Source organism: Notothenia coriiceps, unplaced genomic scaffold (assembly GCF_000735185.1).
Source record: "Notothenia coriiceps isolate Sejong01 unplaced genomic scaffold, NC01 NC01_scaffold00037244, whole genome shotgun sequence".
Classification (NCBI taxonomy): domain Eukaryota; kingdom Metazoa; phylum Chordata; class Actinopteri; order Perciformes; family Nototheniidae; genus Notothenia; species Notothenia coriiceps.
Window position 1 is genome coordinate 19,855,994 of NW_011369945.1, and position 27,172 is coordinate 19,883,165.

General features: G+C 39.8%; 5 protein-coding genes and 1 pseudogene across 7 annotated transcripts; 3 read left to right on the forward strand and 3 right to left on the reverse strand.

Moving 5' to 3' along the window:
- The window catches only part of LOC104965392 (opsin-5-like), a 157,889-nt pseudogene that overhangs the window by 24,985 nt on the left and 105,732 nt on the right, over positions 1 to 27,172 (reverse strand).
- Positions 455 to 1,373, reverse strand: LOC104964941 (proteasome subunit beta type-8-like). The gene is made up of 2 exons (XM_010793855.1): positions 974 to 1,373; positions 455 to 676 (listed from the first exon to the last, which is right to left on the reverse strand). Exons 1-2 carry the CDS (start codon positions 1,121 to 1,123, stop codon positions 470 to 472), a joined length of 357 nt encoding a protein of 118 aa, XP_010792157.1. The 5' UTR covers positions 1,124 to 1,373; the 3' UTR covers positions 455 to 469.
- Positions 1,845 to 5,114, reverse strand: psmb13a (proteasome 20S subunit beta 13a). Its single transcript, XM_010793854.1, has 8 exons — positions 4,971 to 5,114; positions 4,649 to 4,736; positions 4,110 to 4,207; positions 3,551 to 3,691; positions 3,337 to 3,452; positions 2,919 to 2,977; positions 2,498 to 2,649; positions 1,845 to 2,233 (listed from the first exon to the last, which is right to left on the reverse strand). The coding sequence occupies exons 1-8, from the start codon at positions 5,030 to 5,032 to the stop codon at positions 2,122 to 2,124; spliced, it is 828 nt and encodes a 275-aa protein (XP_010792156.1). The 5' UTR covers positions 5,033 to 5,114; the 3' UTR covers positions 1,845 to 2,121.
- Positions 5,048 to 8,083, forward strand: psmb12 (proteasome 20S subunit beta 12). The gene is made up of 6 exons (XM_010793852.1): positions 5,048 to 5,179; positions 5,705 to 5,775; positions 6,252 to 6,383; positions 6,725 to 6,854; positions 6,963 to 7,107; positions 7,619 to 8,083. Exons 1-6 carry the CDS (start codon positions 5,132 to 5,134, stop codon positions 7,744 to 7,746), a joined length of 654 nt encoding a protein of 217 aa, XP_010792154.1. The 5' UTR covers positions 5,048 to 5,131; the 3' UTR covers positions 7,747 to 8,083.
- psmb9a (proteasome 20S subunit beta 9a) lies at positions 8,353 to 27,085 on the forward strand. The gene is made up of 6 exons (XM_010793851.1): positions 8,353 to 8,691; positions 8,853 to 8,920; positions 24,606 to 24,737; positions 24,879 to 25,008; positions 25,891 to 26,032; positions 26,221 to 27,085. Exons 1-6 carry the CDS (start codon positions 8,641 to 8,643, stop codon positions 26,346 to 26,348), a joined length of 651 nt encoding a protein of 216 aa, XP_010792153.1. The 5' UTR covers positions 8,353 to 8,640; the 3' UTR covers positions 26,349 to 27,085.
- On the forward strand, positions 12,139 to 16,567 carry spata2 (spermatogenesis associated 2). Of its 3 annotated transcripts, none has more exons than XM_010793848.1 (3): positions 12,139 to 12,191; positions 13,179 to 13,990; positions 14,332 to 16,567. In XM_010793848.1, the coding sequence occupies exons 2-3, from the start codon at positions 13,658 to 13,660 to the stop codon at positions 15,682 to 15,684; spliced, it is 1,686 nt and encodes a 561-aa protein (XP_010792150.1). In that variant the 5' UTR covers positions 12,139 to 12,191; positions 13,179 to 13,657; the 3' UTR covers positions 15,685 to 16,567. The 3 variants fall into 3 exon arrangements, with proteins under 3 accessions (XP_010792150.1, XP_010792152.1, XP_010792151.1); XM_010793850.1 differs by lacking the exon at positions 12,139 to 12,191 and adding an exon at positions 12,219 to 12,276; XM_010793849.1 differs by lacking the exon at positions 12,139 to 12,191 and adding an exon at positions 12,310 to 12,677.

Below are 27,172 nucleotides of genomic sequence, written 5' to 3' on the forward strand. Positions count from 1 at the left end.
ATATCTTTTATATTCAAAAGCTCCTCGCCTTATTAAAACCCTTGGGATTTGAGTTGATGAGAATCTTTGGATATGTTATTTATTAATAATAATAATAATAATACATTTGATTTATATAGCACACTTTAAAGACAACGTCATCTCAAGGTGCTTCACAAAGCTATAAGGAAAAATAAGTAAAAATATATCTAAAGGAGCATATTGGATCAAATATGGCAATAGAAACAAATTGAAATAAAAGGTTAAGAGAATAAAAGGTTTTAAAAATAAATAAATAAATAAAGTAAAGGACAGTCAGTAAAATGTGGTGTGGAACAGGTGGGTCTTGAGGCATTTCCTAAAAACTGAGAGTGATGACTATTATTGGATTGTGACTGATTGGATCATGTCACCTTGATTTAATTGAAACACAGGAGCTGATAGATTGTCAGACTGTGAGGAATGACAGTTTTATAATCCACTTTCCACATTACAGTTTTTTGTGCAGTTTCATTTTGTTTTCAACATTCTCCAGGTTCAGACATGCGTATTTACCTAAGTAGCGGCCAGCAGAGGCTCTAGAGTCCACAGCAACGATGACTCCATGTTTGAACTTGAAAGCCAGGGTGGTCGTACCGTGGTTCAGGTCTATACACACACCCCCTTCACGGTTGCAGGATTTGAGAAAACCTGATGGCTGAAGTAAAACCAAAAGAAAGGTGTCAGTGGGACGCCTGATGTTTAATGGCACTGTATCTGCGTCTGTAAGATAATATTAGTCAATTATTTACCAGAACTAAATATAATTTGACAATACCTCGAAATAGTTAAGTAAATGCATGATATTACATTTCACAAAACGCAGATACTGAAAACCACAGACGCGTAAAATAACTTGATCCACAGGGCGTCTGACGCGTCATGCTTGGGGCAGATTTACCCGTAAAATGCAGTATATTAGAGCTTTTCTACAACTAAGTGAAACTATACTTACGTCTACACCGACAGGCACAGCGAATTCCTGAGTTTTGGTCCCGAAATTGTAGTGGTTGGTTCGGTCTACGAGATGCGTCTGTCCAGATGGAAGGATCTCTGCACGAAGTTCAGCATAATGCTTAAAACCAGTTACTTGGAAAAGAGCCATTATGTATTAAAGATGATAAACTAATTCTGTTTTTTGGTTTCAGTCGTTTTCAAAATGACAAATGCGACTGGTAAAGCGTCAATGATAATTTCCTCGTTCTGTGCGTGACAAAGAATTCGAAAGTGAAAGGGTTTTAAGACTTATTTTTCTCATGTCCTCTGAAAAGACCATGCAGAATTCTTCAACTAATACTAATAGTAATAATACATATCTATATAAAGGTTGTTTTAGTAACACAAAAGTTAATGGATCAAAATAAACCCCAAACTCCGAAATATTTATTTTAAAATAACAAAATGTGTCTCAAAAACGTATAAACCAATCAGAGAGCACTATATGTGTTTCATCATCAGTTACTAACCGGAAAAGCAGCCTTCAGGTGTAGGAAAGCCAGCACAGATACATTTCGACTTGTGTTTGCATTATTTTATAAAAAAATACACAATCTAAAGCAGCTATGATACAGTTTGACATGTATTTTAACAAATTGTGCATTAGCCTATAAACTCTTACTGGGTATGTTATCATACTTGTATGGGAGAGGATTAGGGTCATATTAACTTTTTTGAGATCTGACCAAAATGAGATTAAAGTCAGAATTCTGTGATTAAAGCCCTAATCCTCTTCTGTATATAAGTGGCTGCTGTTAAGAGCTTCAAATATAAATCAGCAAATAATTACAAAACATGACAAGAAATGAAGCAACACAGGTCACAAAGAATTTAATTTAAGATGTTTTTATTTAATCCTACACTCTAATACATGTCTCAGTCTTCTCAATATGGCTTTGTAGACTCTTTTAATTAAGCCCTGCAGTATACTGAACGATTCCATATCACAGCGAATCATAGCAACAGAGTAAAGAATATATGATGACAATGTAAATCAAATTATCTGAGATGTTTTATTTCTTTTATTTAACATGTAGTGAATAACCATGGCATGAAATTAAAGCCTTTTTCATTGTACTACTAAATGTTGTGATTGTGCTGTGAGGCTCAGACTGTTTCCATCTGCTGCACGCTCTCCTGTACCACCTCCAGCTTTAAGGGGACTACTTTCTCCGTCAGAACCGAAGTGGTGCCTGGACGATATCTGTATTTCATTTTCCTAGGAGACAGGAAGAGATATATATATGGAGAAGCGTCAATCATCACATTCCAAACTATTGTTTTGCTTGTAGTGGAGTAGTAAGTTGTTAAGTAATTAAAAAACTTAACATTACATGTGAGTCGCAAGCAAAAACACACACAATAGACAATGAAAAATCACACTGCTCGGAACAGACTCAACATATTTTGTACTGTCTGAGAAGGAAATCTGATTTGACATGGTTAAACCTAAAATCTTCTTTAGAGTCGTTCTGGCCTATACCTGCTGTCTTTGTACTCTGACTCCTGGAAGGGTCGGATGTAGTCCACTCCTTCTCTGGTGATGACACAGATGTCGATGTTGTTTCCTGAAGCGAGGTCATTCATGATGCCCGCATGGATGGCAACACGCACCAGCTCCTTCGCCGTATCCAGCTGAGAGTTTAGAGAAATGATGGGGAAATTAGACAACCAGACACATAGAACACGAAGGAGAAGACCTTCAGAGACATTTCAACAGTGAGGAGAATTCATTTATTTTTCTTACATTTTCCCAATTGTTTGCATATAATAGAGGCTGATTTGGCCTACATCACTGCAGATACTCAATTAAATATTCCCTAAGATCCCCTTTAAAATTGTTTTGTGATTATATTGAAACGATCCCGACTAATAATCGTCACAATATGTAATATGTGGTGTACCTCCATGTCCTGTTGGTACCTGTCCTCTAGAATACCAAGAGCAGCCAAATCACCAGATCCTGCGTGAACCAAGTGAAATCAGATAAACAGATTAGATGAAAAGGTAACAAATAACTGAAGAACTTTAAAATATATAATGTAGTATAGAAAAGTAAGTTATAGAATCAAATTATCATAATCTCCAACATGAAATAAAGCACTTTTTGATCCCGATTTGATAGTTAATAAATCTATACAAACTATTGTATTTCTCATTTTCCCCTTTTGTCTTGTTGATTTAATAACAATTTCATACATCAAATTACACATTAGCAACCTAAGAAGAGCATCAACAAATCTCCACTGGCAAGAAATCCTAAGAAAAGGTGACACAGTGATAATGCTGCCAAAACTTGTTGAATAGAGTTATGTCACTCACCCATTGCAAGGTAAGGCACCTTATTAACACTCCCATATGGCCCCACTGTGTACAGATGGTTCCCAGTGCAATCTACTCCTCCTAGTATCAGACTGGCACCGATTTGGCCATGGTACCTTAGGAGCACAGAGATGGAAACATACAAGGACTGATGAACATCACGTGTCATTCACACATCTCTAAATACCAGTATTTGTCTGTGTGGAACACCAACCTGTACAACATATCCTGTAGTATGTTGACCGCCATGACGAGACGAGGGTTCCTCCCGCTGGTCTGAGAGAAGATGGTAAGGTTGGAGGAGAGAAGATCTGTGGTCTTCTCTGTATCTGCGGCTGTACCTGCTCCGCAACAACTATGGAGAGAAGAATAATTAGCATTGAGAAGATTGAGAGGGAAAGAATAGATACAAGAAAAAAAGGGAAAAGTAGAGTAAAGGATTATTTCTCAAGCCCCTATTTTGCCTAAAGGTTCATAGAATCCACCATAAAAAAAACATTCCGCAGTAGCCTCAATAGACCACAATGCAATGCAACAACACCTTGCAGCTTGAGCAATCTGTCATGGATAGAGTGTTAAGCTTTCTTTTGCATTTTTCACCATTGGACTGTGTACTTTCTAGCCATAACTGATTTTACGTGGCAAAACGTAATACTTATTACAAGATCACTGCAGGGCATTCTGGGATATATAGGGAGTAAAGAAGGGAGTTAATGGTCAAATGTGCAACACACCAAACAAGAGTAACCTTGTTCTGCAAAACAGAGCCTTACTATATGTTTGGAGCAATGTAATGGATCTTTGAACACATCTTGTCGGCCACCACTTCCCCGGATGTAGCCCTGGTGTCTGCTCCCAGCACCACGCCATCCTGCACCAACACAAATGGGGTTATAACGTTTATTATTCAAACTATATTTATGTGCCTTCCATGCGTTACAACAACATGTTCATACAAACAGTTCCCCTTTCCACAAAAACAACCCTCTGAGGGCCAACGGGGAAGGCACTCACACACACATTAACCATTTGAATTTTTAGAAATCATAGAGAACCACAAATAATATGAAATCTGATTTTTTCAAATAGTATGAAAAAAACACATTTCGCAGTACTGTTTTTACAATGTTCATGTTAAAGTTATGTTTTTTAAACAAAATAATGCAGTTGTCTCATGCAATTAAACTTTTTCTGAATGTTGCGTTTTTGGGGAATGAATAACAATGTTAATAGTTATATGTATTGTACTAAAGTAAATGTCTTGGTGCATTAATGTTCAGTCAATGCAGTTTACACAGCTTTTTATAGTCACCTTGAACACCACTCCTGCAATGGTGGTGCCTGTTTTCATAGGTTTAGGTGTTTGTCCACCATCATAAAGACCCTCTAAGGCAGCATTCCTAATGAGATGGAGGGATGAGAGTATTATGGAGGGGATCAACTGATAAATATACGTTATAATTATAATCACCGTGAAAAAATAATCACTACCCTGCTTTATGAACTAAACTGATAAGAAGAAAAAAGTTACTTTCACTTTTGATCCCGGTGCTCGGCGTAACCGACAGTTTAATGTGTTACTTTCTGTAAAGATACAGTCAACAGCTCAAAATACATAAATAAGAGACTCATACCTTGCTGCGTTGTCGAAATTAAACCCAGGTAAAGGGGTTTCGAGGATATTTGATAGCGCCATACTGGATACTGGACTGCGGCTTCTCTGCGCGTCCCAGCTCGCCTGAGGTCGCTGTTCTGAGCGTCACCTCTCCTCTTCTCTTTCGATTTTGGAGTGAAAATGGAGAAACACTGCACGAACTCTCAAGTCAAAGGAGTCAGCACAGGGGTGAGTAAATCTGGACCACTCGTATCTTTTTCTATATAAGAATACTAAAGCCTATTGTGCGTAAAATGATCGTTATTGTTTTCACGAATAAACAGGTGATGCTAAACCTGAATAGTAACACGATGTTAAGTGAAATCGAGTGGACACTTCATGAGTTTTAATATCAGTTATTGAATACTTGTCATCTTTAAACGTTTTTATTCTTTACATTTCTGCAAAATCAGCAAATGGCTTTTCACATTTACTTTATATATCCCCGAAAACAATTCATTCGCAGAACTCCAAATCCCAGAGTTCATAGCCTTGTGCAGTGGGCTGATAGGATAAGAAACCACGAGAATAAGGAAGTGTGTGATGCTGTATAACTCAGTGTGTGTGTGTGTGTGTGTGTGTGTGTGTGTGTGTGTGTGTGTGTGTGTGTGTGTGTGTGTGTGTGTGTGTGTGTGTGTGTGTGTGTGACATATCTGGCTTAATATAAACTTCTTCAATGCTGAATAATGACAAATTATCTACCTGTCCCCTCAGACCACCATCCTGGCTGCCACCTTTAATGGAGGGGTTGTGATTTGCTCAGATTCCAGGGCTTCCATGGGAGGGTGAGGATGTTGTGACCATAAAATACCCTTAAAGTTGCATTTACTTTAAACACATTCATACAGAATGAAAGGGGGACAGCTTAATACCATGTATGATAAAGATACACAGTGGATACACAAAAGCCAAGCTGTAGGAAAAGTAGGATCGTGACAGAACATTCTAAATAAATACATAAATTTTCGTGACCCATTAATGCAGAATAAAGGTACAATGTGTTTCATTCTGTAAGTACAAAAGGCCATTTTCAAGTCATGGCTTCATTTGCAGATTAAAATGTGTTTAAATAATATGACAACTTCTCAAGACCTGCATGTTACACCTTTCCAGAAATAAACGACATTTAATTTGATCTTAAAAACGTCTTAAACATTGTTATCGTACATGTTCTTGCTGTGCTACTTTAAACTTCTCCTCCTCAACTCAGAGTGAATTATTGTCCTTTTTACTTCATTACATTTTATTTGTCTCTCTTTAGAGAATATGTTTCCTCTAAGACCATCAACAAGGTGATTCAGGTTCATGACCGGATCTTCTGCTGCATGGCTGGCTCACTGGCAGACGCTCAGGTCGTCATCAAGGCTGCTAAGTATAACTTGTCATTCCACAGGTGCGTGCCATACACACACAACTAATTAAAACATGGGCACACATCGGAAAACATGCTCATCATCACATTTCTACATTGCATTGAAAAAATATGTTATTGATACCACAGGATATTATGGGAGAAAGACAATCATACCAAGATGTGTGCACACAAAATCACAATGCTATACGTACTCCAACACACCTACACACAAACTATAAACACACTTAACTCACTTAACAATAACTCCATAATCCAAGAAATAGAAAAGAAAAGAAATTCAATTTTCAAAGTGTTTTAAACTTTAAACAGCACATAGTTTAACATTTGGCCAACCTTTGTTGACCCCCCCTTATCTACAGTGTCCAGATGGAGAACCCTCCTCTGGTAATAGCAGCAGCATCGGTGCTGAAAGAACTGTGTTACCACAACAAAGACGAGCTACAGGCCGGCTTCATCACAGCAGGCTGGGATAAGAAGAAAGGACCACAGGTGGGGGGTGGTTGTGAAGACAGTCAAACATCTGTGATGGTGGGGGTACACAGGAGCTCCACCTTGCAGCATATAACAACATTACTAATATTCTCCTTCCTTTTCCAGGTGTACGTCGTGTCTCTAGGGGGGATGTTAGTCCCTCAGCTGGTTACCATCGGTGGCTCCGGCAGCACTTACATCTACGGCTACGTTGACGCTAAATACAAACCCAACATGAGCAGAGATGAATGCCTACAGTTTGCCACTAATGGTACTGTGTCACTTCTAAATACATTAATAAAAGTAGGTCAGGAGGTTATATCAGGATTAGAAATGTTTAACAGGGAAATAGTGTTGTGAGTTCATTAAAATGTGTGTTTGCTTTAATTGAGGTTAAAAAAGTACGACACATTGCACAGAGATTGCTCAGTTGTCTAATTACCTTATTATGTATATTTAAACGAAAGCAACCTTTATTCACTGGAAATATTCCAGAGTTCAGTTTAGAGGAAATGTATGTTAAATATTCAAGACTATGCAGTGTTTCATAATACCGCTCTTTATGAGAACAATGCTTATGTTTGCACTTGAGGAAAGGAGTTCAATGAAATATATTTGTAAGTTCAATTAAAAATGTGTTTGTAGTTGTGAGTTGGTGTACAAATGTTACAAACTGAATATGTTGGTTCTTAAACTTGACCTTTATTTCACCCACTTTTTGTTCCTGTCCTTTTTCCTTCTCTTCCCGCCCTTTCTTCCTCCCTCTCTCCCTGTGCTCACAGCTCTTGCTCTGGCCATGGGCAGAGACAACGTTAGCGGAGGCGTGGCTCACCTGGTGGTGGTCACTGAAACTGGGGTGGAGCATGTGGTTGTTCCTGGAAACAAGCTTCCCAAGTTCCATGATGAGTGACGGCCTCTGAACAACCAATGAAATTACATTTTTGTTTTGTTTGTAGCTTAATGGAGTAATTATTCGAAATCCATAATTTCATTAGTAGCCTACTATGTATAGGACTGGGATTTAGACAGTGCGTCAGTGTATGACTTGTTTATACAAAATGTATACAAAGCTACAAAATTCCACTTAACTCTAAGAATATGTTAATTCCATTATAGACATCTCAATTATAAATAAGGTTATACATGTCTTCTCTGTGTTGAAACCAAATGTTTTGTGTAGAGGGGTTGTAGCCTACTTGAAGAAATATGTGAAATGAGAATAAATAAATAACACATCTTACAAATTGCATTGTTCTTCATCTCTCTTTCTTTGAGTTGTGTGCTTCAAATGTTATAGTTATGTAAACTAAAAGTAGTCGTAATTCAACTGCATGTTACATCTTTCCATCTAAAAACTATATTTTATGTAAATCTGAAAACTCCTTCAGTTGTCAGGTCCTTTGTAATCACTCATTTTAATACTGCACTAAGTTAAACAATTGTTGTTCTTGTATTTGTAGCCATAAAGTCTAATGCATAGACTACTTTAAGATAACACTGTCCTTCACATTTCAGTGAAGCGCAGCTGTTTGAAACACGGGTTTACAGTTCGCTGCAGAGGAAGGACAATTTAACTTTCAATTTCGATTTAATTCAGGGAAACATGGAGTCGGTCTGATGAGTGATTGTTGAGTTGATTCGGCACGTCGAGCAGTTTAGAATCTTTAGAGGAAACATCCGAGAACAAGAGCGTGTATAGTCTAAAACGCTGCTCGGTTGAAGTTTCCGTGTCAGTCCGCTGTCCCCTACCCTTTCAGACTAAACCATTGTTGTTGTCGTTACCGGAGTCTCACAGTGAATCAGCATGGAGGCAGAAACAGGGCCCGAATGGTTGTCCGAGGAGGTGAAAACCGGAGTAAGTAAGATTTGGACAGTATTTTTTGACAGATTTTGTAGCCTGTTGTGTATGTGTAACGTGCTGAAAACCTGTTATATCTCAGGCCAACTGCCGGCCACATTGTTATGCATGGGATGAATTGTAAATAGCCTATGTATCGATTTTACATCTGATTACAGACCACAATCATTGCCATAGAGTTCAAAGGAGGGGTCGTGCTGGGGTCTGATTCCCGAGTGTCTGCAGGGTAAGTTTGTACACTAACTCAGCTAAAACACACGTGATTGCTTCACTTCTCATGCAGAATCCTTCCACCTCTCCATATTTCCTCACATGCAGCTTCTCATCTTCTTTTGGATTAGATACAACACTGTCATTGTCTCCATAATATACAGTTTAGCATCTAACAAGAAGTGCAAAAGTAAGCTGCAGGTTAATGTAGCCTAAGTATAGTGATAATTTAACAAAAACAGTGAGGGATTAAAGATGGTGGAAGAAGTAAAAAAAGTCAAAAAAGTACTTTGTTACAAGTCAAAATCCTGCATTCCAAATCTTACTTAAGTTAAAGTATTAAAGTATCGTTATTAAAATATACTTTCTGCTCTGCCACCTCTCTGCATGTGGTTGTGTTTGTGCATGTCCTCCCCTGTGTGTGTAATGTGTGTAAACACAACTGAGTGGGGAAAAGAAATGTCCCTGTAAGGGATTAATAAAGTATGTCTTCTTCTTCTTCTTCTTCTTCTTAATCTTTTAAGCACCAAAACTTAAACTGCTTCCCCCATTTCAGAATTGAGTTACAGGGTTTCTATTTTGATTATTCATGTGTTTTTTTAACAACTGTAGAGCTAACAAGTTTATTTAATCATTGAATTAGATTTTGTATTAGCTAATAATATAACCTAAAAAGCAGATAGTAACCAAAGCTGTCAAATAAATGTATTGTAAAAAGTACAATATTGGCTTCTAAAATGTAGTGGAGTAAAGTAGCGTAAACTGAAAATACTCAGAAAATTACCACAGTACCTCAAAATTGTACTTAAGTATACTTGAGTGAATGTACTTTTGTACAAACTAACACTGGGGATTACATTTATGTATTTACCATGTGAATACCCCTTATAACAAACACTTGTTGAGGTGAACTACCTCTCTGAAAGGTCCCAATGTGTTCATTTTGATGGGGTGTCTTCTGAGTGGTTAAACATTGCTAATGGTGTTCCTCAAGGTTCTGTTTTAGGTCCACTTTTATTCTCTATGTATATCAATAGTTTAGGTGAAAATGTGGATGAAGCTACTTTACATTTTTATGCGGATGATACCCTGATGTACTGTGCAGCTCCCTCCATTAAGGAGGCTGGTGTTAAATTACAGGCTGTTTTTAAGATTATTCAGACTCAGCTTAAGCTTCTTTTAAATGTTGATAAAGCCAAGGTAATGCTCTTTTCTAAAGCTAAAAAGACTACAGACACTGCTTTGGATATTGTTACTATGCAAGGACAAGTACTCAAAGTGGTTATCTCTTATAAATACCTAGGTATCTGGCTTGATGATTGTCTTACTTTTAAACTGCAGGTCATTAATATGCTTAAAAAGCTGAGGGTTAGACTAGGTTTCTTTTTCAGAAATAAGTCCTGTTTCTCATTTGAAGCCAGCAAAAAGGCTATTCACTGTGACCTTTTTACCTGTGCTGGACTATGGTGATTTGATCTATATGAATGCACCTGCCCATTGCCTGGAAAAGTTAGATGACGCATATCACAGTGCCCTGAGATTTGTTACTAACTGTAAAGCACTTACTCATCACTGTACCCTGTATGCCAGGGCAGGTCTGCCTTCACTAACTGTACGGAGGCTCAGTCATTGGTACATGTTCATCTACAAAGCCATGTTTGGTAAACTACCAACTTATATCTGCTCTCTGATCTCTCGACGAATTGAAAGTACTTATTGCCTGAGATCTCATAATGTTGTTTTATTAAATGTGCCAAGTGCTAGGACTGTCTTAGGGAAAAAAGCTTTTAGTTGTGCAGCTCCACTAAATTGGAACAGTCTGCAAACATGTTTAAAACTGAGCACTTTGGTTCCCCTGTGTCATTTTAAAACTCGGCTGGGTGACATGCTGTTTGATGCTCATGGTACCTGTCACTGTAAATAGAGTTTGTAAACTCTACCCTGTACATTATGTTGTATGTCATCCTTATTGTTGTTCTGTTGTTTTTATGTTACATTTGTAACTAATGTCCTGCAGGTCACCCTTGAAAAAGAGATCTTTTGATCTCAATGGGCTTTCACCAGGTTAAATAAAGGCTACAAACAAACACTACTTAAGTATTTATTTTACTTTTGTAGGCTACTCCATTAGCCTACACCTTGATTCAAATATTGTAATTTGTAGTACACTACATTAATATCACAAATAACAATTATTTACATAATAAGATGATCAAAACAAAGTATAGATAAACTCAATACATTATAATATATGATGAACTCTTCAATGCCTCCATTAAATTCCGTAACATTAATATTTACATTTTAAATTGGCCATTCTGCACAGTGATTAACTTTTGATGCCAACTTAGTATAGTTAGAGTTTTTTGTAAACTATGTTTTACGTATAAGTACTTATTTCACCATTGAACATAGCCTAAAGAAAGGTAATGTCAATATCAAAAAGGTAGATAACTGAAGCAATTGCTTACAAAAACAGCTTCTTACTAGTCGTTATAGATTGATGAGTGTAAGGCAAGGCAAGGCAAGTTTATTTATATAGCACCTTTCAACACAAGGCAATTCAAGTGCTTTACAAAAATGAAAGACATTAAGAAAATGGCATTTAAAAACAGTCATTAAAAAGCAAAGATAATCAAATAAATATTAAAAGAAAAAATACATGGATCAAAGTTAAAGTGAAGTTTAAGATATGAATAATTCAATTAAAAGCAGCGGCAAAAAGAAAAGTCTCTAGCCTGGATTTAAAAGTAGTAAGAGTTGCAGCGGACCTGCATGTTTCTGGTAGTTTGTTCCAGATATCTGGAGCATAATAACTGAACGCTGCTTCTCCATTTTTAGTTCTGACTCTGGGGACAGAAAGTCCTGATGACCTGAGAGTTCTGGATGGTTCATAATTTAGCAGGAGGTCAGAAATGTATTTTGGGCCTAAACCATTCAATGTTTTATAAACCAGCAGCAGTATTTTTAAATCAATTATTTGACCAACAGGAAAATATTGTAAAGACTTCAGAACTGGAGTGATGTGATCCACTTTCTTAGTGTTAGTGAGGACTCGAGCAGTGGTGGTGTACTTGTGATAAAGATTGTTTATCCATGTACCTCGCACAGTGATGAAGTCGGTGGGCTCTGCATCTCCTCCTCTTCCTCCTCCGGCTCTTCTCAAACAGCACGTGGGCCCCCAGTGCTGATGAACTGTCAGAACTGACCTGGCGCATGCGCAGTGTGATGATGGGAATTTCCAACAGCTGAGGAGGCGTAGCTAGCCACGGCTAGCACTTGTAAAGGTAAGATGTACTGGTAGTGGTGTTACAAAAACGGTGTGGCCTCTCATTTGGAGCAGAACTAGACTTGGATGATGTCACAGTGACGGTATAGGCTTCGATAATTGTCTCTTAAATCGCAAAAGATGTCTATCTAGTGATGGACCGCCCTGCTAGCTCAAGCAATGTTAGCTAGCCAGCTGCGCTGAAATGGGCGTTCACTGCTGAGCCGATACTCAACTAGGGGCCCATGCGAGTGACAGCATCGGGTTTTGTTGGTTTCAGTTTCATGAAGAATTAACATACACGCTGTCTTTGAGCCGTGTATGTTATTATCAGCGTTGGTCGTGATAGGTTGCAGTTAATGCGCAATACTAATACAGGGGGCTGTTGCTAGCAAAGGCATGATGTTGCTAGCTCTCCAAACGGATGCTCACTGAGGTTGATGTGTGAGGCAAACCACAGCCAGGGAACCAGGAGCAGATACACCGCTGTGATTCCAGCTTTACGGTAGAATTAAGACTAGTACATTTTCATCCGTATGTAAACAGTTATTATGGTGTTGTTTCTTTGAGCTAAGCATGAGTATAGGCTACTTTGTTGTATTACACGCATGTTGTACCGCTGGCTCACATATTCAATAGCGCAAACAGTCGTGTAATACAAAATAAGTAAGTCTGTCAACAGTGAGACCCGATTCCGGTTTATGTAGAATGTAATTAATAAACTGTTAGTCTTGGTTGCGTATATAGTGATAGTTATCTATCAGTCCAAGTATTGACTATACGACCGACCGATATATAATAGGCCACACAATGCACCCATCAGGACAGTTACTGAGAGAGATACCAAAATAGCAATGGTTGGTGTTTTATTGTTACAAATGCATCTTCTGTTGGACTGAATTAACGAGACTGAGTCAGTAGAAAAGTATGTGTCCCAAGTTTCCTCCCATTTGTGTATCTGATTTAGAGATGTCCATTTTCATATGTCTCTTCTGTGTCATTACAGCTTGGAGACTGCTAAGAAGACTGCACATGAATGTGTCTTCATGATGACTGACCTTCAACTCTCCACTTGCTGTAACTAAGAAATGGAATAGTCTCAACTCTGCTTTGACAAAGCTTGAAGCAACCACTCCTCCTGACATCATCTTCCACGACATAGGCCTGTTTGTCTGGAAACAAGTCAGGCTTTGAGCCAATACCAGTAAGATGCCCGGAAGAAAGCATCCCTACAGGCTGAAGCCTAGCTACACCAACTGAAAGCGTAAGACAACTGCAGCTCTCTTTTTAAAGGATGTGCTGCTGATTGGATGCTACATCTCATTCTTCTTCCACCTCTCCAGACGTTGAGTGTGTGCCAGGGTTTACATTGAATATGGTGACCAAAAATGGTGCTTGAATGTGGCATACTGGTGCAGAGTATGCTAAAGAGGGTGAGGCTTTTTCAGAAAAGTACAACAGCTGACTGATAGTCTGCTGCCAATAATGGATGCCAAGTTAAAGGAGGACCTTTTTCGAAGGTATGTAACGGCACTGGAGAGGCGTCTGGAAGATGGAGGTGAATATACAGCAGGGGACAGAGGGCGGCGTAAGGACAGCGAGGCCCTACTCTCAACAGCTACAGCTCTGCTAGGGGCCTACCAGCCGGATCCTGGACAGCGTTTTCGGATGGTTCGTTTCTACGAAATGGTGGATAATTCTCTCCGCTGCCAGAGAGGAGGCAACATCAGGAGCCTGGAGAGAGCCTTCAACACATTAGAAACCATCTGCACCAACCTCTTGCTATTCCCCTGGAAGAAGGAGTTCAGATGTATAAAAGTGAGTTTATTACTTAAATATAATGTATGCTATTTGTCTCAATAGTTGATCCTGTACCTAATACATCCTACACTATACATAACAAACAAATACTGCCATCTAATTCTGTTCGAGTTTAGTACTTAGTTTGTTATCAATGGTTTGTATGTAAATCAACATTAAACACCGCCTTGGTTATATTTTCTAATTATGTTAAATGTTCTACATCTTTTTGTGGTTAACTCAGTAGCAAAACCAACCTGTAGAGTTATATGTTATCAGAGGAAGAACATGCAGATTTGAGCTTTATTGTGTCATGCTCTTTTAATTGACTTTCTGACACCAACCCATTTCTCTTTTAGACCTTCACTGGCCCATATGTGTACCATCTGCAGTCAGCCATCTCTGATCCTGAACTCCGGACTCTAATGCGCACCATTGGCTACGCCTGTGACCATGATTCGCAATTCCATTTGCAGGAGCACCCGGGAGGCACAAATCATCTCCGGCAGTTGGCGTTCGAGCTCTTCTTGGCCCAGGCAGAGTGTCGTCTGCTGGGAGAGGTAGTGGCTCTGGCCCGTGGCTCGGCCTCAGAGCTGGAGGCCCTGGAACTCCGCAAAGGTTGCAGAGATGATGCAGCCGGCTGTGCTGAGGCGCTCCGCAGACGCGACAGCCTCGGGGCCGATATGGCTCGGCTGTCTGTGCGCCCGTTGGATTTAGAGAGGCCTCATGCCCACCACCTGAGGCGAGGTAGCCGACCATCTAAGTCTGTGGATGTTACAGATGGAGCTGGTCACTGGCACGCAGCAGTCAGCAAGCCTGTGTTAAAGGCCTCGCTGAGTCTGAGGAAGGAGACTCTGTTTGTGGACACAGAGGAGGATATGAAGGATGAGATCCTCCGGCCCCTCACCTCAACGTCTCTCTTCTCTGTGGCCGCTCCTCAGTCCTATAGCCCTATTGCAGATTTCTTCCCTATTCAGTCACCTCCCCCGGCTGACGCTTACACATCTTACCACCTGTCCTCTTTGGATGAAATTGACTTGTACACAGAGAGGGGCGTTGGGACGGGGGGAAGACAGACCCCCTCTCGCCCTCCATCCAGAGAGCCTCGGGATCAAAGGGATGCGTGGCTGCTCAAAGCTCACGGCAGTGTGAAGTGTCAGGGCTGTGGGCTGGCCTGCTCCTCTATGGCCTCCTGCCAGAGGTGTGACATGATCCTCTGCTCTACCTGTCACGATGTGGACCCCTCCCCTTGTTGTGGCCTACAGGAATACCACCCGAAATCCCCACGGCCCCTTGACGGATACATTCCTGTGAAGGAAAAACTCTCCGTGTACTCAAATACGCACTCCCACTCCCATCTACATCCACACCCCCTCACGCTGACCCACTCACACTCCCACCCCCACCCTCACCCCCAGATGGTGGAGAAACCCCTCATGTCCACAAAGCTGTTTGCCAGCAAGTCTGTTGCCTTGACAACGCCAAAGGGAGGCAGCAGTGAGCGACTGAGCTTGGGGGGATCGCGATGTGGGTTTTGCAACAAGCCAGGGGCATCCCACACCTGTGTGAACTGCTCCAAGGTGTCATGTGACTCGTGCATGGGCCTGTATGCGAAGGATATTTGCACCAGAAAGAATCCCCAGCACAGCTTTGTGCCCAACCATCAGCTCAACTTCAAATCTGGCACCATATCTCACCTGGTGTACCGATGAATCAGGCAGACAGTATTTGTTTCTCCCTCCTAGTCCCCTCCCTCAACCCGCTGCATAGTCTCGCACTATTGCTTTAGCGCTGTTCCTGGTTAGCAACTCATTCACTATCTCCCCCTTTATCTGCTGGTCTTTTAGCTCTATCTTACCCTCTCTTGAACTTTGTACATTTTCTCTTACCATCAGTAATGGCCCTGAAATGCACATGCCACAGAGAGCCATATTGTCTGCCCATCTCTTTGCATTGTACAAGTTCAGGCCTTTTATCTATTTCTTCTTCCTTTTACCCTGCTACCTGCTCTTGAGTAGTTTTGTGATGTTGTAGCGCTTTCCCCAAATCCTCAAATGTTGTCCTCTTCAAAGGGGAAACTGGAAAAAAGGGAGAGAATTCCTTCTTATTTTGAATGAATTCCGTCCAAATGAACATATATACTTTGCCTAACTTCTCAGCTAAAAAATCCTCTAATATAAATATATATATATACTGTGTGTGTGAGTGTGTGCGTGTGTGTGTGCGCATGTGGAAAAGACCTCTGAGCTTGCATTGTGAAACAGGAGATCTTTTTAAACTTGAAAAATAGTATGGAAACACAGAAAACATACACTGGAAGTCAATAAGTCAATAGTATATATATTTTTAATCTCTATTCTCGAGAACAATGTGAGACTGTTAAATGGGCATGAGGTCTGGCATTGGGACTTTTGGGGTTTAAACTTGTGTCTGTGGGGGGACACACATCTCAAAGGGACATATTGAGACAATGGTCAGATGCCATATATTATATTTAAAAGATTATGCCTTGTAAATTAACCCTCAATTGTTTCTGGTTATATGACTGAGGTCTAAACGCTGCTGTTGACTTGAGACATTGATGAAGATAATGAAGATGTGTGGCGTTGACTTCTTTCTGGTAAATAGCCTGTTGGGTTGTGTCAGTTTCAATCCCCCCTTGGGTTGTGTCAGTTTTCAATCCCCCCCCACCCCCCCCATTCCCTTTCATCACACTCCTTAAACCACCATAGCCCATGATGTAGTGCACCCTTACCAGATCAGTCATTCCCAGCCTCAGGTGGAGGCACAGGAAGTCTCCCACTGAGCCTCAAATCAAGTCATCACGCTTCTTTGACAGTGTGTGAGCATATTGATAGTATGAAAGTGTGTACTCTGATACGGTTCCTGTCTACCTCAAATGGCGTCAGCTTATACACCCAGCGAGTTTGACATTGTGGTTTCAAACCAGCCCAACTTGTGTTTCAGCTTTTAATTAGCCGATGATGTCACTTATAAAAGGTTAGCAGAGGTTATTTATCTTGTGAGATAAGCCTTGACTTTGTCATCTGAACCAAATGGCACAAGGTGTTCTGTCTTGTAGCCGTTTACACTTTCTGTAATCACAGGGAGTGGACACAAGAAGATGAACATCTCTAAATGATCAGGCAATTCAATACAATAGCCCTGCATCAAATACTACCGTTGTTAACCTAAACAGTGTGGGGTTGGGTGAAATGGTCATAAAGGTGCTGATTTAGTTTGATGGTATCCATTCAGCCTGTTGTAGTGAAGTGGATCGTATTGAACTGTAAGTTGTCTTTATTTTTTCCCTTTGACAAAAAGACCCCCATTCAAATATGTAGCAGTTCAATACAACTGCACCTACGACTATGAGCTCAAAATAGAGTTGAATGAAAAAAGACCTCTCACATGGAGTTAATAACATCTAATAGTTTAGCTTATCAAAGGTAGCATTTAGCACAAGGCTATTGAACTCAATCATTACAGGGATTTATGTTGTTGTGTCTTCCAGCCTGTACAGCATAGTGATGCCAACTTTTACCTCCCCTCTGTCTCTCACTTCCCAGGTACATCCCCACTTCTCTTTCTCCATACCAGACCCGGAACAGGTCTCGTACGGTTCTCTCCAACCCTTTATCCCTTCCAAGTTCTCTGACGTGATCGATGTGGTGGTGACAATTGTAGTCATTCTATTGGTGTGGTCCCTCCATTTCCCTCATAACTGAAGTGTTACTCACACAGGCCACCCATTTTGGTTAATACAAGTTTTACCGAGTTACATAAGGTACTGTATTTTAATTTTTTCGAGAACAAAAAAGGTTTTTAGTCATTAAGTGTAGGTGACTTTGTACATTCATTCGGGTTGTAATCTCTAAGTGGTACTGTTCAACAGGTGATTTTCCAATTTTGTCACGGGTGTTTGAATCGTCGGTCGCGACTTCTGACAATTCGGTAAACATCACTGGATCTGTTTCACAAGTCAGGTGACTAACCCCCAGTCGAGGAGCAGGGTACCACACGTTCATTCAACAGCCACTAAGAGAAAGATCGAAGAATAGAATGTTTCCGGTTGTAGGACTCTGTGTTCCGATTTTGAACTCGTTTTTTGGTGTCTAAGTACATTGTTATTGACAATGTAGACCCGTACGTTGTCCTTAAGTGAAAGGTGAGTATATAAACAAGAAGTAAACCGGTTATACTAGTAAGAAAGTTTGTACCGAGTTGTGAAGAACTTCAGCGAAACAACGACCATACTAAACGGCATTTACCTGTTCGGCGTTGATTTTATATAGATACTATTTATAAATTTTATACATCTTTCGAAAGGAATGTACTTTCGTTTACTAACGTGTGGAGGGGAATCTAGTGACTTCTGAAAACAGTTGTGGATCCAATTCGGTTGCAACCTGGGTTTTTCGTAGAGAGTTTTCTTGGAAGTCGATGTAGGGTTTGTCATAGTTTCAAGGGAAGAAATTTAACAAATTGTACTATTGCTGTTTGTTGACTCAAAATTCCCTTCCTTACTTGTCTTCTCTAGTCTGTAGTGAGGGACATTGGTGTGGTCACAAGTGCATTATAGACTTTCGTTTTTGTTTTACAGAGGGTCGCGTTTTGTACCAATAATAATGCCCGTTATTTGGGGAACATTCGTGGTATCAAGTATATAACCCAATGTTCAACATTCAACGAGGACAATTCTTACGTAACAAGTCATATTCGTACCATCACTTAGCGTATGAAACACACAAAACATTGTATTGAGACCTTAAGGATGGCATCGACAGGTATTTAGTTTCGAAAATATAATTAAGTACATCGGAACGTTTTGGGGTACAATTACACAATTGGATGTTCGACCATTTGTTTTACAGTTATTGTGAAGTTTATGAGCTATTCTGTCGACTTACTCGAAATTCCGCAAATTTCCAATGAAGACTGGTCTTGTGCTAGACAGTTGTCTATTCGGATGTAAAAAACTTTTCTTTTACGCTAAATTTTTAACGGGAACCTACTCGATAGGAGACGGTGTATGGTAGTTTTCATAGGGAAAATGTAATTGTTTAGTTTTGGAGGTAGTGATAAATCTGAAATATGTACATACTGTGAGTCAAATGTACAGTCGTGTCAAAAACAGTCCGGAACTACTGGGGTTCGGGAATACAGTTATCAAAACACATTTACAGGTGTCGTTTACCCGTCATTGCGTACGAATTCCTTTGAGTGGCTTAGTTCCATCGATTCTCTCCCCGAAAAGTTCCAGNACTTGTGTGTGGTAACCTGAGGGGGGGGAAGATGGCCACAGAGACAAAGAGCCATAAAGGGGAATGTGTGTGTGCTGGCTGCAAGATGTGAAATAAGATAAGGAAACTTGTTATTTAGAGCAGGTTCGTTCCAGACACCAAAAGGTATCTGGTTTTCGTCAAACTGAAAGAGACTTTTTGTTTCCGGGTTTCTTCTGCTGTGTCGCACTGATTGGGTGCGACAGGCCATGTGTTGGTCTCTCCCAATGAGATGACCTCTGGGGGAAAGCACGCACACACCTCCTCCTGTGTTTTTAGTATGAAAGCCTGTGTTTTCCTTTGGTTCGCTCTCTTTTCTTCAGGCTGACCAGAGAGTAAGACAGGAGAAAGAGCAGGAAGTACTTCCTTTGTATTTGTATTGTTACTTTTTATCATTAAAACAAGATTATTGTTTAACTTGCATTCTGGTGTTTCTTAATCCCTTCCTTTTTACGAATTTACCCAGCTTACCAAACGACACGCGGAGACGAGGTTGGTTTTAAACATCCTCCAATCTCCAACAGTGTTCAATAGCACCCTAGACAATTCAGTAATGGTATATTTTTTTAGGGATTTCTGTTTTCCAAAAAGTACAATTTCCGTCTAAATAATAAACTAAAGCTAAGTTTACAGGACTATAATTCAGTATTGTCTTACTTAAATAATTGTCTGACTATTTGGTGATGTAGGACAGCCACCTGGTTCATACCTCAGCAAATCTGAAGAGGAAAATAGTTGTCATTCTCAAGTTATGGGCTTTTTTGTCACCTTTCCCATATTCGGCCTGGTCTAATTTGGCTCTTTTTCAGGGATTGGGATAGTTCTAAAGAACAACCCAAACAAATTTTTTTCCCCCAAAATAAAATTTGACAACAATCAATTTCATGAATGGGAGACCCTAAAGATAAGAAAAATCATTGTTGTCATTTGTTCTACCTCGGGTAGGGGTATCTCGAAAACTAAAGCCTTTTTTGAGGACTTGCTGCTGGACTACATCGGTTCATCCTAAATTGACCCGGTGCCCTTTGCAAACTCAAGTCTTAGACATTTCCATATCTCAGAGCAAGATTTGTGTCTTTGTGATAAACAAAACGATGACACGTAGATATGTGCATGTCAAAAGAAAAAGGTTACACTCGGGTTGTATTGCTCAGAGGATTAATGTCTTTCAACAATAGTAACAGTAGAAATAAAAACCTAGCTATTTGACTATTGCCATCAGCAAAGTTATTGATTGTTTACTTTGAAAAGTTTTCAGGGTTCAAGACAAGTTACATCTCTGTTATGTTTGCTAAAGAGTTTTGGGCCAAAGGACAACAAACATTCCTCCTCCTCCATATATCACCTTCTACATTGTCTTGTCTCTGCCTTATCCTTCCCATTTGCTCTTTCAAGCCCTTTTTTATTTTCAATCTTATGTCTTAATGGGAGCTGTTAGAAGCGCCATGTGCATTAACAAATGGAAAACTCCCTCTGTTGACATTTTGATATGGCAATCTAGTATGGTGAAAGCTTGGTATACGAATGAAGAAAAACATGTCGCTTTTACGGGCACATTTTCAAACAAACAAGCAGGTGTTTGATAAATAGCAAACTTCAAACCTGAATCTCATTACATGCAGGGATAAGCGCATACATAGAAAACAGATGGGAAACAAACACATCTCTCAAAGATAATGAATAGACACATATGCTTGTTTCGTTATGTCTCAAAAGTATTTTTACTGTTGAAATGTCTAATTGCGTTACTGTTATTACAAACATCAAAACAAAACAAATTCTGAAAAACAATCTTAAACATGATTTGTAAGAGCATAAATGTTTATAATGCCATGTGGGAAGTGCACAGGGAGTATTTTACCAAACATCATTTAGGCTGTAGGGTCAAGAACATTACTGTTTCCTCAAAGCAATGTTCAGGTTGTTGGGTATCTCTTTGGTTTCAAGTCCCCTAATTAAAGTGCAGAATTTGTTATGTTTTGTTGCTAATCATCAAATCTTGCCTGAAGTCTTCCCTGCTCAGCCTTTGTGCACAATGCTCTCAGCTCTGCAAACCGGTAGTTGCAAACCATAATAAGCATTCTGGGTTTATCTGATTATGTACTGAAGATAAGCATTAATAACATCACACTTTCCTCATTCTTAACAACAAATTCTTAAATAGGCTGCAGATTAAGTACTCTGTTGTGCCCTCTGTGGGGTAACTCTTTCTTCTAGTAATGGAATTTATTAATAGCTTATTTGTTTTGCCTAATAAGTTTTGAGACTAATTTAAATGCTACAATGTTACTTGAAAAATGGTTTCTGTGTGAAGGAAGTGCTACTTTTTAGCTACATGCAAACCTAGGTAGTTGATCAGAGGTGAATGGTGGGAGAACAAGTCTAGTTAAACGTTTTTAATAAAACATCTTTTGAAGTAAATAGTCCCCTTTTAAAAAAATGTATTTTTTTGCATATTCATAGTTTGCGTTTTTTCCAATGTTTGATTCCGTTCAAGGCCTCACTGTCAGGGTTGAGTGAAGCAGGCAGGACCCAAATGCAGATTACACAGAAAATACCTTTATTTCAAGGTTTACACAGTGACAAACAGAACACTACTCCGTGAACACAGTCACAGACAAACAAGGAACTAACAATGAATGATAGAAAAAGCAGAACTTAAATACAAGACTAATCAAAGAAACAAGAGACAGGTGAGGAGGGAGGAGAAAACACAGGGGCACAAGGTGAACACAATCGGGTAATCAGACAGGAGGGAACACAGACATAAAGCAACAGGCAAGACAGGCGCCGTTTCTCAATCTCGAGGATACTGGCTTCCAAGCCAATATTTCAAGGATGCTACGTCATCAAGTGGCGCAGCAGGACCGTTCCAATGTCCAGTATGCTTGGAATTCCACCGAGGCCGCGTCCTTGGTTTGGGGGAAATTTCGAGGCTGCACATGGGTAGACTTTGCGTTCTTAAAATCCCCACAATGCTTTGCGTACGGACCAATTTCGAAAAACCCTTGCGGAGAATGGCTGAACCGAACGCAGCACATATTTAAATGTAAGTATGTAGTGGCGTAGAACATGTAAATATGTTACTTTGTTACATTTGTTATCACCAAAAATGTGTTCCGTCATCCTCGAGATTGAGAAACGGCAAGTGGGTGAACACTTTTCAAAAATAAAACAGGAAACCAAAGACAGAAAAAGACAAAACAAAACACAGGCAGATCGTGACACTCACCTTTGAATGTGATTTAAAAAATGTTAAACTAATTAACCTATCTTAAACGACGACACATATCAGACCTTATTATTCAAGACAGGTTTTAAATTAATGTATTCAAAAAGTTATTTTCCATTATTAAGTTGGATAAAAAAAAGTCACTTGTATTGAGAAACAGTATCCCACAAATATCTGCACTCTTTTTTCTCGGAGGGCTTTACAATCTGAACAACAAACAACAACCTCTTAATTTACCTCTGTGATCCAGCTAATAGTGGAGAAACCAGGTGCTGCCATATTTACAGCCATATTATATTTGCCATTAGCAGATTTGTTATACTTCCTAAGCACTTTTTAAAGTTTAGTATATTTTGCTCACTGCTCTCTCACTCTCGTGTCATGGCCACCTGTATCCCCGCCAGAAGGGCAATCATCTATCAAATTGTACTTGAAAGCGTTTGGCAACAAACAACATTTTTTGGCTGCCAATCCTCTCAGATCATATATCAAGTTTGGAGTAGAGAAACCACAGTATAGCGGTGAATAAAGGAGAAGTGAGTTCAGCTACCTTATTTGGAAATAAAGCGGGCTCCATCAGCTTTTTTGTTTTGTTTTGTAAATCACATTTGTTCTTTAACCATTGCTTCCATTCATACAGCAGGAAAATGGTTACACAATCTCAGATGGGCTTTCCACTGTCACTGCAACTATAGGATAAAGCCACCATAGACAATTAGTGCTGTTTGGGATTCAATAATATACTGTCCATATACACTAATCTCTCACTTGTCAGAATCCAAGTAGCCCCACAATGAGAGAAACAGAGGGAGATAAAAATACTATACAAAAATGAATAGACCAGAAGGTTATGTATAACATCTTGGTTTCTGGCATGTGGCTGCCAGCCTAAGCCCAGTCAAGGCTCTTATCCTCCTAGCTGGCATGCTGAGATCTCAGAGGGAACAAAGCTTTTGGAACGGGATTCCACTACTGACCAGTAGCGTGGCGTGGGGAAAAAATTAGGGGAAGCCAATAATACGTCCTTCCTTTAGGGGTGTGGTGGTCAATGTAATAACGTAACCAGATGAGTGATTACAGCGCCCGGTATCATTTTACACACATTTGTATCATACAGATGCAGGACTTACACACGCCTGTTATCTGACCGACAGGTCCGCACGCACTCTCCAGCCGAAACTCTAATAAGCATTCATTCACAAACTAAATAAGGAGACCTTTAACGTTTTACGTCCGGTTCGTTCCTTTGTTCCTCGCTGTACACAGCTCCAGTTTGGGCATTGGCCTGTCATCAGATTGTATTTGTTGTTGCTGCTGCAGCGGAAGTTTAGTACAATTGTTTTTGATTAAATACTCCAAATCTCCACCCTCCATAATTGCATTTGCTTCAGTTGCTTGCTACTTTCTAACGGCGGTGAGAGTGGTGAACAGTGACGCTATCTATCTTCTATCGATTAGATTTATGATTCGAAAATTATAAAAGTAGGGTAGACATGTGGATATTATCCGACTGAACAAAACGTGCATTTACCTAACAGGTTCGTTTTCCACTGACCTTTTTTCGAGCTATTTTCCAAAATCCTATGGAGAAATCCCATTGCTATTTTGTCGAGGGAAACCGAGCGCAGCTTACTTCCGCTTTTTGGGACGCGTCACTGCACCACTAAGTTGATGCGATTTGATTGGATTGTGAGGCAAGGGAAGCCAGCCGCCTCTGGCTTCCCTTGGCATGGCCCTGACCAATCACAGGTTGGCAGGGGCATGACGTGAGCCTCATCTGATTGGTCAGTCCCGCCCATCTACTTCCGACCCATGGGACCCCGGAAGCGGAAAATTATACATTGACGTCAATGGAGAAAGAAAAGTCATCTTTCGATCCCGTTTGAATTGTGCCACGAATGACACATATGATGTTTGTCAAATTAAAAAGAACATTTTTGCAAGTCAAAAAANATGTTGTATGTCATCCTTATTGTTGTTCTGTTGTTTTTATGTTACATTTGTAACTAATGTCCTGCAGGTCACCCTTGAAAAAGAGATCTTTTGATCTCAAGGGGCTTTCACCTGGTTAAATAAAGGCTACAAACAAACAAACAAACTTCTTTGTCCCTCCATCCAGGGAATCAGTGGTGAACAGGGTGATGAACAAGTTGTCTCCTCTCCATGACAAGATCTACTGTGCTCTGTCAGGCTCTGCAGCGGACGCCCAGACCATCGCTGAGATGGTCAACTACCAGCTGGATGTTCACAGGTAACTACACACTCAAAGAATTGAAAAGATATCAGCTGGCTTTCCTAGTGTCCATAACTCAAACACCACACACATTGTTTGTCTCTTTGTTTTTATGAAAGACGCTGTCACCATATGTTTCTTTATGTCTTTCTTTATCAGTATTGAAATAGATAAGGACCCAAAGGTTTGCTCGGCTGCCACCCTGGTGAGGAACATCTCATACAAGTACAAGGAGGAGCTGTCAGCACATCTCATTGTGGCCGGCTGGGACAGAGGAGATGGAGGACAGGTCAGTAACACAGGTTGGCTTAAACGCTGAGATCACTGAGAAAAATAATGTTAACAGCCCATTTTGAAGTGTGCTTGTATGAGGTACATATCTATGATATGTGTCTGGAGAATCACACAGAGGTTACAGCAAAACAGAATTCAGCCATCTAAAAAAGGCCCACATAAAAAAAAAAATGTTTTAAGTTTACACTATATTTAGCATTTTTTCTCGTCTTTACCTTGCTGTAAGATGCCATTAAGCCACCATATTCTATTAAGAAAACATACCTTTTTGCTAATTTATAGTCTACTGATGACGCAGCTTAGACAAACAACTCCTGTGTTATATGAGGTCAAATTCAACAGAGTCTGGTGGCTTTGAAGAGAGCATACAGTATAACAGCTATGTTCCCACTCTGAAAGGGCTGTTTCATGGCAAGATTAATCAGCAAAAACATTTTAAATATATCACTCACATAAACTGATATAGATTTTTAATGCTAGGTCTTTATTTTAGGTGGCTCAAATTTTTTTTTTCTGACTGCCCCATCCACATTAGTACACTGCTTAGCATCCGTGCAGTAACTCCTGTCTGTTTCTCCAAACTAGGGGCTTTCAGAACACAATATTTGTAATCCACTGACTAATTATAGAGATCTCATACAACCCCACTTCAAAAAATAAAAAACTATCCATATAAAGGATCAAAATAATGTACCTGCAACCTCTGCTTAAGTGACCCTGATGGCGCTCAATAGACAGACAGGCAGCTGCTGATGTAGCTGCTGGATGCATTGAACAAAATATTTTATCTAGCTAAAAGATGGGTGTCATAATAAGTGTCATAATATGACAATAATGTGATCTGTCTTGCTCCTCTCTGCCCTTTGACCTTTTCCAGGTGTTTGCGACTCTGAATGGACTCCTGACCAGGCAGCCTTTTGCAGTCGGTGGCTCTGGCAGCTCTTATGTTTATGGATTTGTTGATGCTGAGTATCGCAAGGACATGGCCAAGGAAGAGTGCCAGCAGTTTGTTATCAACAGTAGGTTTTTACCGCCCAGAAAGTTTTTTTTTTTTTGTCCACATTTTGTAGGATAGAGTAAGGGAAACCTGACACTTGTACTGGCTGCTTAGAAGAGCTATAGCTATTCAACAGTGTTATGTTGTATAAAACATATAAAGATTCTCCTCCAATCTAAACCCTTATCTTATTGTCTTTCTCTCTTGTAGCGCTGGCTTTGGCAATGAACCGCGATGGCTCCAGTGGCGGCGTGGCCTATATTGTCTCTATTGATGAACATGGTGCAGAGGAGAAGGTCGTTCTGGGAAATGACTTACCCACCTTCTTTGATCAGTGAACAATATATACATTTTTGCTCAGCTGCTAACTAACTTATCTTGAAAAGGATATTGGACAAGACTACTTTTTACTTATACATTTAATCTTAACGTTTCTTCAAGTGAAATGTCATTATTTATGTTATCTTAAAGCTGATGGTTCCCTTGCATCATATAAACCTGATTTGGTTTATTATCTCACCAGAGTGCTGTTAGCTATGTCCCTTTACCAAGTTTTGGACAGCTTCAGGATAAGACACATAAATTGTCACTATGTCTATCCTCAAATTATCTTTTTCTCTAGCCCCTGGGTCTTCAGATGCCAATTACGTATTTTAAACTTGTTGCAAGACTCATTATTCATTCCATGAATCTGAAACGTGACAACATGACTACCAATGTGTGTGTACTGGTGGCAGAGAAAAAGTAAATAGGACAAAACCTGCAAAACCCATACAATTATTTTAGTCTCTTTATAAATAGTCCCACAAAAACACATGCTATAATTAGCAGCAACAGCAAGTCTTACAAAGACATCCCAAAAAGTATAAAAAAACATTTGTTTGAGTACTACAAAAGTGTGTCACCCTCCACGGTTAGCCACTGCTCAGTCATCACAGTAATAAAACCAGATTAAGATGCCTGGTTGATGTTTGGTTAAACATACATACATGTAGGAGTAATGCATAGTGTCCATGCATTATTTTATGTAAATGATGTAACACTTAAAATTGAATAAAAGCCTTTTATTGAAAAATGTTCTTTTTGATGTCTCTTCTTAACAAGAAACCATTCTTTATAAACTGTTGTTTCTGCTGTCAAATGCCAAAGTGTTAATCCAGGT

Coding starts and splice junctions, on each gene's coding strand:
- psmb13a (XM_010793854.1), bottom strand. CDS start 5,032: ATGGCGCTATCAAATATCCTCGAAACCCCTTTACCTGGGTTTAATTTC. Junction 3,453..3,550: donor CTACAGGATATGTTGTACAG/GTTGGTGTTCCA, acceptor TGTGCTCCTAAG/GTACCATGGCCAAATCGGTG. Junction 2,650..2,918: donor GGTACCAACAGGACATGGAG/GTACACCACATA, acceptor CTAAACTCTCAG/CTGGATACGGCGAAGGAGCT.
- psmb9a (XM_010793851.1), top strand. CDS start 8,641: ATGGAGGCAGAAACAGGGCCCGAATGGTTGTCCGAGGAGGTGAAAACC. Junction 8,692..8,852: donor CCGAGGAGGTGAAAACCGGA/GTAAGTAAGATT, acceptor ATCTGATTACAG/ACCACAATCATTGCCATAGA. Junction 24,738..24,878: donor TACCAGCTGGATGTTCACAG/GTAACTACACAC, acceptor TTTCTTTATCAG/TATTGAAATAGATAAGGACC.
- spata2 (XM_010793848.1), top strand. CDS start 13,658: ATGGATGCCAAGTTAAAGGAGGACCTTTTTCGAAGGTATGTAACGGCA. Junction 13,991..14,331: donor AGGAGTTCAGATGTATAAAA/GTGAGTTTATTA, acceptor TTTCTCTTTTAG/ACCTTCACTGGCCCATATGT.
- psmb12 (XM_010793852.1), top strand. CDS start 5,132: ATGGAGAAACACTGCACGAACTCTCAAGTCAAAGGAGTCAGCACAGGG. Junction 6,384..6,724: donor TATAACTTGTCATTCCACAG/GTGCGTGCCATA, acceptor CCTTATCTACAG/TGTCCAGATGGAGAACCCTC. Junction 6,855..6,962: donor ATAAGAAGAAAGGACCACAG/GTGGGGGGTGGT, acceptor TTCCTTTTCCAG/GTGTACGTCGTGTCTCTAGG.
- LOC104964941 (XM_010793855.1), bottom strand. CDS start 1,123: ATGGCTCTTTTCCAAGTAACTGGTTTTAAGCATTATGCTGAACTTCGT. Junction 677..973: donor CTGTGCCTGTCGGTGTAGAC/GTAAGTATAGTT, acceptor GTTTTACTTCAG/CCATCAGGTTTTCTCAAATC.